Source organism: Odocoileus virginianus, chromosome 12 (genome assembly GCF_023699985.2).
Source record: "Odocoileus virginianus isolate 20LAN1187 ecotype Illinois chromosome 12, Ovbor_1.2, whole genome shotgun sequence".
NCBI classification, from domain to species: domain Eukaryota; kingdom Metazoa; phylum Chordata; class Mammalia; order Artiodactyla; family Cervidae; genus Odocoileus; species Odocoileus virginianus.
This window is the reverse complement of record NC_069685.1, coordinates 50604630-50623208: the sequence shown is the minus strand read 5'-3', so window position 1 is coordinate 50623208 and position 18579 is coordinate 50604630. Positions and strand designations below refer to the sequence as shown.

At 38.7% G+C, this 18579-nt stretch overlaps 1 protein-coding gene across 2 annotated transcripts in view; it reads left to right on the top strand.

Moving 5' to 3' along the window:
* ATP2A2 (ATPase sarcoplasmic/endoplasmic reticulum Ca2+ transporting 2) overlaps window positions 1–18579 on the top strand; it is a 58872-nt gene that overhangs the window by 27339 nt on the left and 12954 nt on the right. For both annotated transcript variants that reach the window (XR_002311865.2, XM_020882551.2), the window contains exons 6-11: window positions 5497–5577; window positions 7458–7543; window positions 8450–8914; window positions 13398–13486; window positions 14143–14245; window positions 15103–15234. Coding sequence is in view for 1 of the 2 variants with exons in the window: in XM_020882551.2 (XP_020738210.1) it covers window positions 5497–5577; window positions 7458–7543; window positions 8450–8914; window positions 13398–13486; window positions 14143–14245; window positions 15103–15234 (956 nt within the window). In the remaining variant the exon portion in view is untranslated. The remainder of the gene's footprint in view (window positions 1–5496; window positions 5578–7457; window positions 7544–8449; window positions 8915–13397; window positions 13487–14142; window positions 14246–15102; window positions 15235–18579) is intronic.

Below are 18579 nucleotides of genomic sequence, written 5' to 3'. Positions count from 1 at the left end.
ACACAGGAGAAGGGCATGGCAGCCCACCCGTGTTCTCACCTGGAGAATCCCCATGGACAGCGGAGCCTGGCGGGCTACAGTCCGTGGGGTCGCAAGGAGTCAGACACGACTGAGCGAATAAGCACACGCGCACCTTTTCCACAGAGAGATCATTTTTTTTTTCCATTTATTTTTATTAGTTGGAGGCTAATTACTTTACAACATTGCAGTGGTTTTTGTCATACATTGAAATGAATTAGCCATGGATTTACATGTATTCCCCATCCTGGTCCCCCCTCCCACCTCCCTCTCCACCCGATCCCTCTGGGTCTTCCCAGTGCACCAGGCCCGAGCACTTGTCTCATGCACCCAACCTGGGCTGGTGATCTGTTTCACCCTAGATAATATACATGTTTCGATGCTGTTCTCTTGAAACATCGCACCCTCGCCTTCTCCCACAGAGTCCAAAAGTCTGTTCTAAAAATCTGAGTCTCTTTTTCTGTTTTGCATATAGGGTTATTGTTACCATCTTTCTAAATTCCATATATATGTGTTAGTATACTGTAATGGTCTTTATCTTTCTGGCTTACTTCGCTCTGTATAATGGGCTCCAGTTTCATCCATCTCATTAGAACTGATTCAAATGAATTCTTTTTAATGGCTGAGTAATATTCCATGGTATATATGTACCACAACTTCCTCATCCATTTGTCTGCTGATGGGCATTTAGGTTGCTTCCGTGTCCTGGCTATTATAAACAGTGCTGCGATGAACATTGGGGTGCACATGTCTCTTTCAGATCTGGTTTCCTCGGTGTGTATGCCCAGAAGTGGGATTGCTGGGTCATATGGCAATTCTATTTCCAGCTTTTTAAGAAATCTCCACACTGTTTTCCATAGCAGCTGTACTAATTTGCATTCCCACCAACAGTGTAAGAGGGTTCCCTTTTCTCCACACCCTCTCCAGCATTTATTGCTTGTAGACTTTTGGATAGCAGCCATCCTGACTGGCGTGTAATGGTACCTCATTGTGGTTTTGATTTACATTAGAGAGATCATTTTGTAGTGGAAATAAGCGTGAAATTTTTAAGATAGTACATTTCCCAAGTGTTAGGGACTTAGGGTCTTCTTGGCCTAGAGCTTCGCGTACACGGCACGTGAGAAATACCACACAGGAAAGACTGTTCTAAACAGGCTCTTCACAGGATCTGTGACACCAGTTACTAAGCCTTTTTCCCCCTTGTATTAATTTTTTAGTGTGCTTGGAGAATTTCTTTAAAATAATGGATTCCTGGATCCCAAATGCATTGAACCAGTCTCTTAAAAGAGCAGGCCCCAAGATTCTGTAGTTTATAAAAGGTCCCCAGGTCGTCATGTTTTAGTTCCTAAATACGTAATTGCCTCCCAGTTAGAATGACTGTTACAGGATGGAAGAAAAGTTAATAAGAGCGTAAGATCAATTTTTAAACAACTTTCTGTGTGGTCCTGTGGCTAAGATGCTGTGCTACCAATGCAGGGGGCCCAGGTTCGATCCCAGGTCATCTTTTTTTTTTTTCCCAGGTCATCTTTGAGTTCCTACATACATAGTTGCCTCCCAGTTAGAATGGTTGTTACAAAAGGGAACAAAAGTTTAATAATAGCATGAGGTCAGTGTTTAAGGACTTTCCAGTCACTTGTTCCACTAGCATTTTACATCTGACTCGTTCTTGAATATTTAACCAATAATTAAACATATCAATATAATTTCTATACAACAGAGATAGCCTTCATATATTTAAAACAGATTTTCAGGAGTAGAAATAAGCTGGTTTCTTTGTGATGCAAATTTAAACATTAACATAATTCTAAATGCTGCATATATAGTATCAATCCCACCTTAAACTAGTAACTTAAATGTTGACTGTGTTATTGAGGAAAAAAATTAATCTTGGTATTTTCTTGGCTCAAAAACACATTTTTCATTCATTTTTAATCCTCTGAGCTGCCACTGAAACACAGCAAATAAATTGCAAGATACAACTTCTGGGTCCTCAATTCGAATATTAGATTTGCTGACCTTAACTAAATTGTGGCCAGGTATATGAGAGTACAAGTTAGAGCTAATGTATGAAGTTGTTTAAAAGAGATGGCAACTCCAGTATAAAATGACACCTTGTGCTGTTTTATTTTCTTCTTTTTTTTTTTTCTTTTTGACTGCACCACATGGCTTGTGAGATCTTAGTTTCCCAGCCAGAGTTTGAACCCATGCCCCTTGCAGTGGGAGCACGGAGTCCTCACGACTGGACCACCAGAGAATTCCTGGTGTTCTGCTTTTAGATTATTGGTGGTTTCCATTCAGTTGTTACAGTGCAGATGGGCTTGTAGATTGTGGGGACTGCTGCGCCATGTTAGAAGTTTTCTGCTCCTGTAGGATCATGGCGTAAATTGCTTCAGACCGTTAACACTTTCAAGTAGTTTTTCCACTTAGGGTCATGCATTCATCATTGAACTTGGATCCTTTTCATGTTGAAGGTTATGTGGGGTCAAATTATGACAGCCGTAACTAACACAGTAAAAGTTTTTTAGGTTGTTTGAGGTTTTTTTACATTTATTTTTTGCCACACTAGCAGCTTGCAGAACCTTGGTTCCATCACCAGGGATAGAATGCCCTTGGCAGTGAAAATGCGAAGTCCTAAGCACTGGACCACCAGGGAATTACCTAAGCTATTTTAAAGTTTTATCTTGATGGGGTATTATAGGTTGTGAAGGCCACTAAATTTTAAGATGCAGTTACTTACTATTGTAGTATGAGCAGAATTATATTAGTAATAAGCTGGAAGTTTCTAGTATCTTCCATCTGAATATTGCTGTTTGTTGCATAAGCATTTCCAGCAGGAATTTCACCTTAACTTGTGTGTCCCTGCAGTCAAGTACAGGGATGATCTTTGCCTCCTGGGAGTAGATATTGGCAGTCTTGTGTGCTGCCTTGTGATCACATTTCTTACATAGGTTATAGGGTTTGTTTCATGAACTATACTCAACCATGAGTTTAAGAGCTGTGAGTTACAGAGATACTAGAACTAAATTGAAGGTTTAACAGATGAAATCAATCTACTAGTTAGAAGTGGATTCTGTCTAAGAAATAGATTGAATTGATTGAATCTACCTCTTAGACAGTTTATGTATAACCAGTGACAGAGTTACAGTTCTGTATGGTAGCGTAAGTCTGGAAAATTAAGATTTAACTTAATATATGCATTTGTAAGGGGGAACAGTGCTTATTTGTTCTGTTAGCTGTCCTTGCATAAGACTCCTAAAAACACCTTAGTAACTTTCAGAGAGTCAGGGAAATCTGTTTTGTACTTATGTTTACTGTTCAGTTGCTTTGATACTAAAACATACTCATCTAACAATATTTGCACACCTACAGTATTCTGGGCATTGTTCTCAGGGTGCAGGTGAAATACAGGCTTTACCTATTCCTTGGTCTGTGTTGTGGCATTTATTTAAAATATTGTCAAGGAAAGGGGCTAAGACATAGTCCATTTAAGAGCTAATAAAGGAACTCTGGCCCAGAAAAGAAGACTCACTTGACTTAAAGATCTCCCAGCAGTTACACAAGAGGTTTTTCATTTATCTGATAATGCAAATTTCAGGAGGTACCAGAGGGTACATACAAGGTGAAAAGTCTCCTTCCACCCATGCCCTGCTGTCTGGTGTTAGAAGTCTGTTATACCTTCCAGAGGCCTTTTCTCATGACAGCGGAACTCCATGTACGCAGTGCTGCACACAGTATGAATAGACTTGTCTCTTTCTACTGCTGATAAAAAAAAAAAACTTAACTATGTGCTGCAAGCATATCTGTAGAATAAATTCTTTGTAGTGGAATTTATGGGGTAAAAAGATTGTGTTTTGCCATTTTTGTTTGGTTTTTTTGTCGTCCCATGCGACTTACAGGGATCACAGGTCCCCAACCAGGAATTGAACCTATGCCCTTGGCCGTGAAAGCAAAAGCAGAGCTCAGAGTCCTGTCCACTGGACCACCAGGGAACCCCTCTGCTTTGCACTTTTGATATGTATTACCAGTTTGCCCTCCCGAGATTTTGTAAGTTTTTTTCTTTGTACTCAGCGGTGTATATAGGATCATCACAAAGTCTGGATGCCTAGTTGAATTAAAAATATTAAATGAATACTAATATTATATGGTATGTTTAGTGACGTTACATTCAGTTTGTCCTTACTAGCAGTGCACTAAGCACCGAATTTTCATTAATACCTGCTCGTGCACTTGCTCAGCTAGTAAAGAATCTGCCTGTAATGCAGGAGGCCCCGGTTCGATTCCTGAGTCAGGAAGATCCACTAGAAAAAGGATAGGCTACCCACTCCAGTATTCTTGGGTTTCCCTGGTGGCTCAACTGGTTAAGGATCTGTCTGCAGTGCAGGAGACCTGGGTTGGGAAGATCCCCTGGAGAAGGGAACGGTTATCCACTCCAGTATTCTGGCGTGGAGAATTCCATGAACTGTATTGTTCATGGGGTTGCAAAGAGTCGGACACGACTGAGTGACTTGTGCTTTGACTTTTCATGCACTTGCCTCTTAAGTGATTTGTAGTTTTGGTTTGTTCTAGGTTTTTTGGATTTTTTTTTTCTTTTTTTTTTTTTTGCTTATTAAAACTAAACTTTCCACATCTTATAGTCACCCTGTATAAAGAAGCCCTGTTTCTTTACATTCTTTCAAACTTAGTGCATTTTTTTCTCAACTCCTTTGTCAATTTGATAGTTTAAAAAGGGGTCTCTCCAAGTGCTCGGGCCTGGTGCACTGGGAAGACCCAGAGGGATCGGGTGGAGAGGGAGGTGGGAGGGGGGACCAGGATGGGGAATACATGTAAATCCATGGCTAATTCATTTCAATGTATGACAAAAACCACTGCAATGTTGTAAAATAATTAGCCTCCAACTAATAAAAATAAATGGGAAAAAAAAGTGGTCTCTGTGTTGTTTTTTCTTGCCTTTTTCTTATGAGTGAGATTAATTGAGCATCTTTTTATAGAGGTATTTGTTTCCTGTTGTGATAATTTAGCCTTCCCAGTGGAAAAAATCATAGTTTACAATTCAGTCCCCCTCGCCATGCCCTGTGTGTGTGTGAGTGTGACTAAATAATGTGTACTTAGAGCTGTTTGCCCAAGCATCATTGTTCTCTTAGCTGTATACTTCAGATCTTGTAATATCCAGGAAGAGTTGCTTATATTGCTTATTGTAGCAGATTGGAGGGTAGGGGGTGAGTCCCACGCAGCCTGTGGGATCTTAGTTCCCCAGGATTGCACCCATGCCCCCTGCGCTGGAAGTGCAGAGTCTGAACCGCTGAGCCACCAGGGCAGTCCCTGTAGCAGATTAAATTTGTGCTGTATACAGACTGTTTATTTTCTTTAAATGAGACTGTTTATTTTCTTTAAATGTTGTGTTTGATTTGGAGACAGCTTCTTCATGTAACATGATTACAAAAGTTGCTTATTTAAGCTGCTTTTTTTCTCCCCAATTAGTTGGTGACAAAGTTCCTGCTGATATAAGATTAACTTCCATCAAATCTACTACTCTGAGAGTTGACCAGTCAATTCTCACAGGTAAATATTATGTATTGGAAGGTGGCTTAATTTCTGAGGGCTCCCTCAGACTCCATGCTAATAATTGAACTGACTCTTGCCCTGCTGTCCACTTATGGTATCCCATCTTAATATTTCCAAGATGTTTATTTCATAATGCTTTATCAGTCTTTTTGCCAGTAGATGCCAAGCTATGATTTTAAAACAGTTGGCTTTCTTTTTTTTTTTTTTTTTTTTTTAACAGTTGGCTTTCATCTCATAAGGCCTTCTTATATTTAAATTTCATTAAAAATTAGTTTTAATTTAAGAAATTTTTTTAAAGGTTGAAAATTCCTTCGGTAGCCTGAGATAAAGTTGAAGTAGTGTTGTTGTCTCTCTGTTTTGTGAAAAGTGAATTAATTACCTAGTGTTTTTTTTCAGGCAGGAAAAATAGACTCCAGAAATGCTAATCTCATACCTGATATACTTTGCAATAGTCAAATAGACAATTAACAAAAGTCAGCACCCTCCAAAATGGTGAACATTTACTGCCTAAAGTTTGAACACTAATTAGATTTGGGATTGTTCGGAACATTTTCCCGTTTTTGTTTGATAAAAGGCACAGTCTAGGGTGGAGGGTTCCCGTTAACTGGAAGTAAGGTGGTCAGAAGATTAACTTAAACACAATGCTAACCTGTATTAAATAGTGAGTAAATATAAAATTCAAAGAGTTATCTGATGATTAGTATTCAAAAACAACTAAATGTCTTAGAAGTAGGGACGTGAGTAACCTGGGCTCTGTATTTTTTATTGTTTCTTTATGAATAGCTTATCTACTAAAACTGCTGTTATCAGCAACAACCTGGAGGCTGATTAAGCCATAAAATGGTAGGGAATCGATCAGATTGTATATAAAATTCTCATATTGTGTGAACAAAAATAATTTCCATTTATATAAAAATCATACTCTAGTTTTAGGCTAAATTGAAGAACTAGAGTCTTGTGTTAAATATTGAGAGTGAAGTTTGCTTCCTGAAATTTGAGTTAACAACTAGGGCCATATTTCACCCTCAGTACATACCATTAACCCTTGAACAATGTGTGTTTGAACTGCATGTGTTCGCTTATCTGCAGATTTTTTTCATTAATAAACTAGTTGGTTGAATCCTCAGATGCAGAACTGCACATCCAGAGGAATCATGTATACAGAGGGCCAGGCCTAAGTTCTGTGCAGATTTATGAATGCTGAGGGGTTGGTGCCCCAACTGCTGCATTGTTCAAGGGTCAACGGCATTTCATAGGAAATTGTTAGGTTGAAACCAGGTTCAACAAGGCATTGTGAAAGTTCTAAGAAGTGGTCTCTTATTCCATGTGGTCTTTTTTAGTGCTGCTGATTGCTGTTTTTCATTTTGGTTTATTGAAGTAGAATGGTTGATAAGTACATGCAAGTATTATCTAGAACAGTGTTTTCATTTCTCATCTTTGGCATTATTGAACAAAAGCAGGCTTTCCAGTGGATGAGCCTCAGTATTCATATCTGTATCTACATTTTATTCATTTTGTTAAAAGTATATATACTTTCACCTTTTTAACTATTAGAGTGTGTGTATATATAAGTGTACAGCAAATCTATATCCGCTATATTAGAGTATGAAATGATACTTGAACTAAATTTGAATAGTTAAGAAAATAAAGGTAATTGACTCGAATTTTACTTCAAAATTAAATTCCTTTATTTTGATATTTTTTTTCTTGGAAATTAGTTTCTGTTACTGAATTTTACTAGTTTATATCATTTTGAATGAATTGGGCCTTTTTTCCTTTTCATGAGTGTGGTATTGACATGAGTGAATGAGGGTACCAGGGTTCTAGGTGTGAATTGCATAGATCTAAACAAACCTTCTGTATTGCCACCTGCTTAGGTGAATCTGTCTCTGTCATCAAGCACACTGACCCTGTCCCTGACCCACGGGCTGTCAATCAAGATAAGAAGAACATGCTCTTTTCTGTAAGTACTTTGGATAAGATTTAACCTTTAAACGGGTGTTTCCTTTAAAATGACGTGGATGATAACTGTGTATAGCTCAATTAAAAGGTGTGTGTTTAGAAAGAAAGCAGATTGTGGCAAACCATTAATAATTGGTGAGTCTGGGTGAAAAGTAAAATAGATGTTTATTGTACTGTTCCAATTTTTCTATTAAATTTTTTTGAAATATAAAGTTGGGAAATTTATAGTTTTTGTTTAGAATTTAAAGTGGTATTTCAAGTAGTAGGCTTTTTTGTGTGTTAACATGGGAATTTAACCGCCCATAGTAAATTTTTAATAAGTACTGCAGAGCTACAATGAAAATAATGAACTAGGAATTAAAATAGAGTGGGAAGGGAAACCTTACACTTTGAATACCAGTGCTTGAGGTCCTCAAGGGCAGCTCCTGGTCCTGGTCACCCTTCTTATTTCAGGGATGAAAGGAGAGGTGGAGTTGTTGGAGCCAGAGGTGGAGAATGCTTAGGGTTGAGAGCCGTATAATGTTTGAAAAGTCAGGAACACAGAGGGGTTAAGCTCTGCTCCAGTCCAAAGCTCTCTGCAAGCCAGATCAGTGAGTAGAGATTTCAGGTGGGCCAGTGTAAGAGGGCTCTGGGGCAAGTGGGTACCATTCTCGCTTCATGGAGAATCACAGAGAGAGATACTACACCACCTACCCTGAGGTATTGTCCATCGTCAGAATTTGAAGGCTGGTTACCTGAGTAGTAGCCACTTGAGGGTCCAGTAGAATGTGGTGAGTGGAGAGTAGTAGAGAGGCCCGGTAGAGAGTCTGGGTGCCCTCATCAGAATCCACACAAGTCTGAGTTTATAGTCAGGATTTAAGTAGGATATGGTGTTAATCTCTTAACCAGTTCTCTCCTTCTGTCCTAGGGTACAAACATTGCTGCTGGCAAAGCCATGGGAGTGGTGGTGGCAACTGGAGTTAACACTGAAATTGGCAAGATCCGAGATGAGATGGTAGCAACGGAACAGGAGAGAACACCCCTCCAGCAGAAACTAGATGAGTTTGGGGAACAGCTGTCCAAAGTCATTTCCCTTATATGCATTGCGGTCTGGATCATAAACATTGGGCACTTCAACGACCCAGTTCATGGAGGCTCCTGGATCAGAGGTGCTATATACTACTTCAAGATTGCAGTAGCCCTGGCTGTAGCAGCCATTCCTGAAGGTCTGCCTGCTGTCATCACCACCTGCCTGGCTCTTGGAACTCGCAGAATGGCAAAGAAAAATGCCATTGTTCGAAGTCTCCCTTCCGTGGAAACCCTTGGTTGTACATCTGTTATCTGCTCAGACAAGACTGGTACACTGACAACAAACCAGATGTCAGTCTGCAGGGTAAGTGGGAGTAGTTTAAGAATCTTTCTGAGTTATGGTTGTTGATTCATCATAAGAATATGCCCTCATGTCATTAGAAGCTTTAATTGTTACTGTTAAATTTTATTTTTATTGTAGTTAACAATGATTTGTTGGTTTCAGGTGTACAGCATAGTGATTGAGAGATATATATGTGTATTCTTTTTAGATTCCTTTCCATTGTAGCTTATTAAAAAATATTGAGTATAGTTCCCTATGCTATACAGTAGGTCCTTGTTGGTATGCAATAGTGTATATATGTTAATCTCAAACTCCTAATTTTAACCCCTCCATTTCCCCTTTGGTAACCATAAGTTTCTTTCTTTCTTTATTTTTTTCTATTTTTATTTTGTAATGAGTTAGTTTATATCTTTTTTTTTGGTTCCACATACAAGTGATATCATATTTGTTTTTCTCTTACTTAATTTACTTAGTATGATCTCTAGGTCTATCCATGTTGCTGCAAGTGGCGTTTTTCTCTTTTTTTAAAGCAGTTATTATAGTGTAGTTGATTTACAGTGTTGTTAGTTTCAGGTGTACAGCAAAATGAGTTATGCATATACATGACATATCCTCACTCTAAAGACTCTTTTCCCATAAAGGCCATTACAAGAGTACTGGTCTGTTTTGTATATGCTGGTGTGTGTGTCAGTCCTGATCTCTGCTTGTCCCCTTGTAACCTAAGTTTTCTACATCTGTGACTCTACTTCTGTTTTGTAAATAAATTAGTTTGTACCTTATTTTTTTTGGACTCCACATAGAACAAGTGACATTATTTTTCTTTTTTATGACTAGTATTCCATTGTGTATCTCTATACCACATCTTCTTTATCCAGTCATCTATCAGTAGACAGCTTGCTTCCATGTCTTAACTGATGTAAATAGTGCTGCTGTGAACATTGGGATGCATGTATCTTTTCAAACTAGTTTTCATCATTTCTGGATTTATGCTCAGAAGTGAGATTGCTGGATCATAAAACTTTTGATTTATAATTTGATACCTTTTTATGTGCTTTAAGCAAATTGAATTGTATCTGAGAGGTTATCTACATGAGTGATATACTTGTATTGAGGAAGTAACTATAAGCAGTCTGTAAATGTGTTAGGTGACTATGCTTCCTTTATTTCCCTGTTCTTCTAAGTATATGTATGTTAACACAAGCTTCAAAGTAAGAATTGTATAAAACCAGCTAGTTGCCTGCCTACATAAAATTCTAATTGGTATTTTCTTAACACATTGAATGAAACATGTTTTTCTTCTTGAAAAGTAAAGAATTGCGTTTAACTTGCTTCATTTTGTGTTCATCCTTCCTTTCTCTTACGTTGCTTTGACTATCACTTTAGGATAAAATAAACTGTTTAAACCTGCCCTAAGCAGAAGAAAGAAATAATGTAGTGATGCAGCTGAATGAAGTTCTTTCATGTAATTCGATTTCCATAGGTTTTATTCAAACAACTTTGAGGTAGAAGGATGAGAAAAACAGTGTAAACTTCCAGTTAGAAAATAAGTGTGTCATAGGTGTGCAGGGAACAGTCAGTAATAACATAGTATCTCTGTGTGGTGGCAGATGACAACTAGACTTAACGATGATCATTTTGAAATGTATAGAAGTATCACATCATTATCCCATGCACCAGGAAGTAATAACATAGTGTAGGTCAGTTATACTTCAGAAACAAACAGAAAAAGAGCAAATTTGTGGTTTTCAGTCTGGAGGGTGAGAAATTAGACGAAGGTGAACAAAAGGTACAAACTTCCAGTTAAGTATTAGGGAATGTCGTGTACAACATGATAAGTGTAATCAGCACTGCTCTACATTATATGTGAAAAGTTGTTGAGAGTAAATCTTCAGAATTTTCATCACGAGAAAACAATCTTTTATTATATTGTATCTATATTAGAAGATGGATATTGACTGATAATCATTTCATGATGATTGTAAGTCAAATCATTTGTACAAGTCAAAGTAATTTTTCAAGAGAGACACAACTCATAAATTCATTTCAAAGATTCTGTTTGGGTCATTAGTTCAATGAGAGAAAATCAGCAAGATGGTAAAACTGGTTACAGGAACATGTGAGGAAGTGCTCAGTATTAGAATAGGACTAGTGTGTGTTAGATTATAAAAACTGGTTAATATCATACAGGGAAATAAAACTAAGTTTTATCTTTTATAGAGGACGAAAAGCCACAACTTCATAAAACCTGAGCCTTTTATACTAGCACAGTGAAAGAATGTTAAATTTTCCCAGCACACAAAATCTTTAAGTGCCTGTTAAGTAATGCTTCTGAATGACATTGAAAGGACATGTCATCATCCCCTTGGCCTTATCTCTGGGTTTTAGATAATGGGTTTTTTTAGCATTAGAAATTGTTCTTGTTTTGATACATTGAACCCTCAGACTCTTTTCTTACCGAATTTAAATTTGTGGTAATTTTTTGATATACGCACCCTCAATTCTTTGTGTTGTCCAAAACCCAGATACTAATAGCTCAGTTGGTAAAGAAATAATGGACAGGTGTTCAGGTGGCAAGCTTCTAGCTTGTCTTAGGTAGATGCAGAGTGTAACTGAGCTACCTAAATTTTCTTTCCTTGGTCCCAAAAAATGTTGGATTTTTTTCTTATATTTTCCCTTAAATAATTTGATTTCAAATGTTCTGTTAAAGAAACAGCTTGCCTCTTTGTTCTGTTCTACCTTTGGCGACAGAAAGCTGATGCTAATCAGTATTCTACAGGAGGTTTCTTGCAGTGGGTTGCATAACTGCCCTTGACTTAGGGATACTTTCATCATGCAGTTTCTAAATGGTTTACTGGCTTGCAGTCTAAAAATGCCGGTGTGCATTCAGATTTAGTTTGTGTGGGTTAGAATTCTGAATGTCTTAGAATATTTTGTACTGTGGTGTAGACCCAAAGAGCTTCACTTTTATATACAGCGTCATTAAAGAAGTGACATGGTGTAGTCATAATGATGCCAACTTGCTTTGATAAGTCTTAGTGCAGTTAATTTTTCACATGTGATTTTGTTTGAATCATATGGTAATACTGCTCAAGAGGTTAGAAAACATAGGCTCTGAGAAATTGTGCCATGTCTGAGGGTCCCACAACTTTTAATAGTAAGATAAAGTTCAGTTTTCTGATAGGAGAGATCAGTAAAACCTGTTTCTCTCTCCCACTTAATAATTGTGTAACCTCGAGCACATCCTTTAACCTCTTTTTATTCCTTTTTTTCCTCTTCTGTAAATGTCAGACATTTTTGGAAAGAGCTTTCTGCCAAAATTCCTTTTTTAGATGTTATATCTGCTAGGGAAAAAAAACTGTAGGAATTGGTGATCTTGCTGCATGTGACCTTGGACATGAATCTTTTCCTCATTTGACACACCAATTATATGTGTTTGAACTAGAGCCTTTTACCAGGAGTCATCACAATTTTAAATCCCACAGTTTTAAATTACATATAATTTTTTTTTTAAATCCTTTTGTCTCACAGCCTTAGTTCAGTTCCCAGATTGATTTAGTTCTGAGTATACTTTTGAAATGAAGCTTCTGGAATTTAAAAGTATATGCTATATAATAAACAAATCTTACGAGGCAAAGGAAGTTATTTTAAAACAAAATCAGATTTTCTTACTGACTATGAGTCAGAATGCTCTGAAAAGATTTTTTAAAGCATTACATGGCTGTTTTTTTACTTGAGTTTAACATGTTAAAAATTCTTTATTGTAGAATGGTTTGATCATTCCAAACTGGACTTCTGAATTACAATTGGAAAGCAAACCAAGAGGGGGGAAAAAAATACCCTCACCTTAAAAAACTGGCTCATGTCACTTTATTATTCTGTAAAATTAAGAAGTCCTTCCTAAAGCACGCTTCCATCTGTTATCGTCTTGGTAACATCAGTTCATTCAGCTCTGTGGGCTCCTTACTATATACATGTGGTTGTGCAGCTTCATAGAAAATGAGCTATTACCACAATAAAAAGTAAGTGGGAAGGAGTAGAGAAGCAATTTGTCTTATTTTACTTGGGGAATGTTTATGCAACTCTGATACGTGAGTTTATTCTTCCTAGGCTTTTACTCTTAGCTCTAAAGCGGGGATACCTAGGTCACTTTCTCAGCCTGCCATTTGGAATTCTGAGTATTCTAAAAAGTACTACTGAGTCTTCGGAACTGATTGGCCCAGAGTCCTCATAACTTGGTTTTCATGTATGTTCTCTTTCTCCTCTGCCTGGTGCCATTGCTGCTTATTTATTCAGCACCCCAGTGATGCTCTTTTACAGACTGTTAGATGAATGGGGGAGGCAGTCTTTATAATAGTGTCTAGTTAGAATAAGGAACAATACTTCTCATGTTGAGCTTCGACACTTAAGTGAGAAGAGCCTTTTGTCTTAGCAAAGGTTATATTCTTCTAGCATATTTTTTTTTTATATCTTTTAAACACTTAGGCTTTTTTTTTTTTTTCTGTAGATGTTCATTCTGGACAAAGTTGAAGGTGATACCTGTTCCCTTAATGAGTTTACCATAACTGGATCAACATATGCACCTATCGGAGAAGTGTGAGTAAACCTTACTTGTCTTTTAAAGGCTCCACGTTGGCAGTTTGGTGCCTGTATAGACTTGCAGTGTCTCTGAAGTGTTTGGATAGTTTTCCTGATGTAGCTCCTGTTGGTTATCAAAATGGCTTACTTTTTAAAAAATAAAAATTGGTAATGTATACCTGAAAATTGATATACAGTTGAAATCGATTGTTTAAGCCAGTGAATCTTTTTCGTCTTTTGAAGCCTAAATTTTCAAGTGTAGTTTCTGTTTAAGTGGAGTTTTGGGGGTGATTTTTTATTTTTGTTTGTTTGCCATGCCACACAGTTTTCGGTATCTTAGTTCCCCAACCAAGAACCAGACCCAGGGCCCCGGCAGTGAGAGCACCAAGTCCTAAGGACTGGACCACCAGGGAATTCCTGTTTTTTTCTTTATGGATACCAGTGGTGGAGGAATTTCAGTAACTGAGAACTTCTGGTCTGATTAACTACTGATACCAGAGACACATTCTGTTACCGTCTCCAGCATCGAATTTCTAGGAGCCATCACTTGAATTATTTTGAATGCTTGCCAATCTGTTGTACACAAAATTCTATTTTTTAGTAAAAAAAATAAATAAAAATGACTACAGTTGACCACAATGTGCTTTAAGAGTTACTTTTTTTTCTTCTGACAGACATAAAGATGATAAACCAGTGAAATGTCATCAGTATGATGGTCTTGTGGAACTGGCAACAATTTGTGCTCTTTGTAATGACTCTGCTTTGGATTACAATGAGGTGAGCCTCCTCATAAATGAGAAACTAGACCTGGCTGTTTCTAGTTCAAGGGTGCAGTGGGAGGGATGAAAGTCTAGCCTTCGTTCCTCCCCCCCCCCCCCCTTTTTTTTCATTCCTCCCTTTTTGAAAGTACGAGTTCCTGATTTTATTTGCCCTTTCCATTAAGAGCTTGTCTCTTATCAGAGCCAGCATGATCTACCCCCAAAAAGCTGGGAGCCTTTCATATGTTCTCTGTGGCTGAGCATTGCAGTTACTCAACTCGGAGCTGTAGCACACATGATGTTCTCTTCTGTGTGTAGCTTAGTTACTATAAATGAGTAAAACCCAAGATGCTTTTTCCTGAAAGTACAGGGTGTTGATCTTGGCTTTTTCAGATGGGTATCATTGCATCCTTGAGGACAAGTTGAGGCTTAGAAGGTTGTTTTGATGATGTTGTTATATAAAATTTAACCAACAGAAAACCTTCTTCCCTCCCTTTTTAAATTATAAACAGTGAGATACATTTTTTGGTTTCTAAAGGCAAGCCAGTCCCCAACAGAAACAAAATATAAATTATGTAGAATGATAAATAATGACATTGAATTACAAATACTATTTGCAAGCTCTCATGTTTCACTTAATACTGTGATTATTGGCTTATAGTTCAGGGGAATGAAAGACATAATTATTAGAAAAAGATCTAATGCACACCTGTCCTTTGAGTTTATTTTTAATCATTTGGATCATGTGCTCCAGGATAGGATAAAAACGACCCAGAGAACAATGATGTAATGGAGGGAAAAGTCTTTATTAAAGAAAATTTACTTGTTTTTACTACTTTTCCCTTTTTGTAATTTGTATGCTTTCTGCTACTACAGGCGAAGGGTGTGTATGAAAAAGTTGGAGAAGCTACAGAGACTGCTCTCACTTGCCTGGTAGAGAAGATGAATGTATTTGATACTGAATTGAAGGGTCTTTCTAAAATAGAACGAGCAAATGCCTGCAACTCGGTCAGTATTTGAACTTGGTGTTGTTCATGCTGCCCATCAGTCTACTCACTCACTCTCTTAGACAACTTACTCTATACTTTATTTCCTCAAATTCTCTCTCAGTATCTCCTTCTCCGTCTTCACTATAAGATAAATTGATCTGGCCATTTGACCAAGAAAATAAAAGTTACCAATGGACAATTTCCATATGCAGCCACCTGTGCTGTGACAGGTACTCTTTCTGCTCCCAGTAAAACCCAGCTGCTCCTTGTCCCAGCATCTTCTCTGCATTATCAACCTCCTATCTCTACTGGATCTTCATTAGAGAAATAATAGTTGTTTTTTATCTTAAAACTTTTTCACTTAAGCATCCTGCTTCTTTTCCTTTATGGTAAAATGTCTCAAAGAACCATTTTCATGTATTATTTCACTTTTCCCGTTTTCTTGAGTCCACTCCAGTCAAGCTTTTGCCTCCTTCCAGTCTATCAAAACTTATCAGAGTTGCCCATGACCTTGTGTTAAATGGTCTAATTGTTTAATCAAGTGTATTACTAACACATTTTAAAGTTCACAGAGCAAAAGTTGACAGAAATAAAAGGTAAACTAGACAAATTTACAATTAGAGTTGGAGGTACACCTATCTCAAAAATTGATAGAACAAGCAAATGAAAAAAATCAGGATATGGAGCAATACATGTAAATATACTTAATCCTTATTTCTGTTGTGCTGTTCCTAATATGCTTTTCAGACCCATAAGGAACAATTTACCAGAATACACCATATTGCTGGTCCATGAAGCAAGACTCTACAAATTACAAAGGATTGTACAGGCTGACCACAATAGAATTAAACTAGAAATCAATTAAAAAGATACGTAAGTTTCCATCTGAAGAAAACGGAAAAGCAAATACAAGTAGAAGAAAGTAGGAAATGATAAAGACAAGATCAAAAAGCTGTTCTGAAAATTTTTATATCAATAAATTTGACAGCATAGAAGAAATGAACAAATCCTCTCAGTAGCACAGCTTTCTAAGCTGACAGTTTCCTAAGAAAAATGGAATAATCCTATGCCTGATAAATTAACTGGATCTATATTTCAAAATCTACGCTTCCCTTCAAATTATTCAGGCCCAGTTGTGCCAATACTGAAGAAATAACAAGTTTTCAGGAGTTCCCTGGCTGTCCAGTGGTTAGGACTTGACACTTTCTCTCTAGCTGCACAGTGTGGCCACACCAAAAATGGCAGAAAACGAAACTTTTATCACCAGCATAACCCTGATAGCAAAACGTGACATTGATGTAACTTTCATAATACAGAAGTAGAGATTCTCAGCACAATGTTAGCACATTGAATCTAGTAGTAATTAAAACTTTGACAGGCTGTATTTATTTGAGCAGAGTTACTACAACTGTGGTGAGTGGAGTAGCAACACTGGGGGGTGCAGGTGTGTCTGTTAGGTATGTGAACACTTAGACAAATGTGTGATCCCTCAGCTGTTCTTCCTGGCCTGTCAGAGGCCCAGAGCCAGGATTTTCTTAGGCTGAGCAAAGTGGCAGGCCGGATGGACTGGCCTGTTAAGGACCCAGGTGCTGGAGGTCGACCAGATGGCCATTGTCTGCCAGCAGCTGTTGCAGATGGTTTTATTCAGGTTTAGCTGCACCAAGTGTGTGAGGCCACAGAATCCAGTTGACTGGTCATTGCAGGACAGATCCAGCATGTGGTCCCAAAAAGGGCTGGCAGATCCATGACATGGACCTTGTTCAGGTTGCTGAGGCTCAGGCCTAGTGTTTGCTGACCAACTTGTCGCTTATGGTCATGGTGATACCAGCTGAATGGACCTAAGCAATAACCTCTGTTCTAGCCATAGTGGTGAGTGGTTGCTTAGCCGAGAAGCAGAGTGAACAAGATGTTAGCTGAGAAGCAACATGTGAACAAGATGTTACCATACACGAAGGTCAGAGTGACAGGCAGTGGCAGGTAGAATTAGAACAAGAGGAAGAGAAGAAGCCTAGATGCCCAGAAGCAACCTAAGGAAGCTCAGAAATGGAAGCTGCAGAAGCCAGAGAATGTGGGTTGAAGGGACTGTGAGGACAAGCAGGAGCAGAAGAGATCTAGGAGGAAACAAGTCAGGCCCTGAAGTCTGCGTCTGGTCCTGCCCTTGCAGACCTGGAAGCACAGAGCCCCTCTGCAACAGTCTCCCTGCAGTGCATGCAGGATGGTGTTAATGCGGTCTGCATTGGGTCCTCTAGACCTGTTCCCACTACCCACTGCCTCCCAGCCTTGGAGTTTAGGTTTCTTCAGAGTTGGGCTCTGCTAAACAAGCTCTTAGTGTCAGACCTATATGCCTGTCATCTCCAAGGGGCAGCCAGTCAGTGCTTGAGGCTCCTCGTTGTAGCACTTTAGTGCTACTCTTCCTTCAGTCAGGGTTTTCTGGTAGAAGAAAGAGAAACAGGAGGTTATAAATACAGCCTTCCTAGTTATACAAAAGCAAAGCTTATTTCAGCTATCACTATGGTGACTTTTTTTCATCCTTCCTTAGGTATCCAGGGCAGATGAGGAGGCAGTGTTTTGGGGGAGTAGGGTGGCACCTCACAGCACAGGTAGCCTAAGGTGGGCAACAGTGCACCTGTTAAAGACATCAGCTGTTTAAGCATTTAGTCACCACACCAAATCTCAGGTTGTAAAAAGGACTTTAGGACCATCCAGTCGAGTCTCACACTTGCAAGCAGGGAAACTGAGGCCCTCAATGACTTGCATACCATCTCGCAGTGTGAGGCAGAACAGGACCCTGCTCCAGCACTCTGTTTTCTTTACGTCAGTGTGCCTCTTTTATACTCTCCAGGGAAATCAAAACTCGTGCCAGAATGGAAGATGCCTCAGCTGAAGTATAGAATCTTTCACAGTAACTCGATTCATGCTTCACAACCAACAGTCTCACAGCCACAAGGGTCTTGGGCCTCTCCTGTGGCATCCTTCCCAGACTTATGGTTTCCATGAAACAAGTCCAGGTCCTTTGTTTCTGTTTTAGGGAATTCACCCCACTTGTCAGTAAGCAAAGCCACATTGCCTGATAGCTCTGTTACTAGTTGGTGTTTGACAACCCTTCAGAGGCAACCTGAAAATTTCAGCTTCACAGAGACTGATGTTTAGAATTACTTAATTACCTCTAACTACTCAATGAAGGGAAACAGCCAGCAGCAACAGTGCAGGACCAGCTTTTTAAGGCCAAGTGGCCCCTTTGGATAGGACTGCTGAATTTCACAGCCCTGGTCCTGGAAGCAGTGGCTTTGTCCTCTCCACCCAGGATGTATCCAGGTGGCACTAGTGGTAAAGAACCCACCTGCCAGTGCAGGAGGTGTAAAAG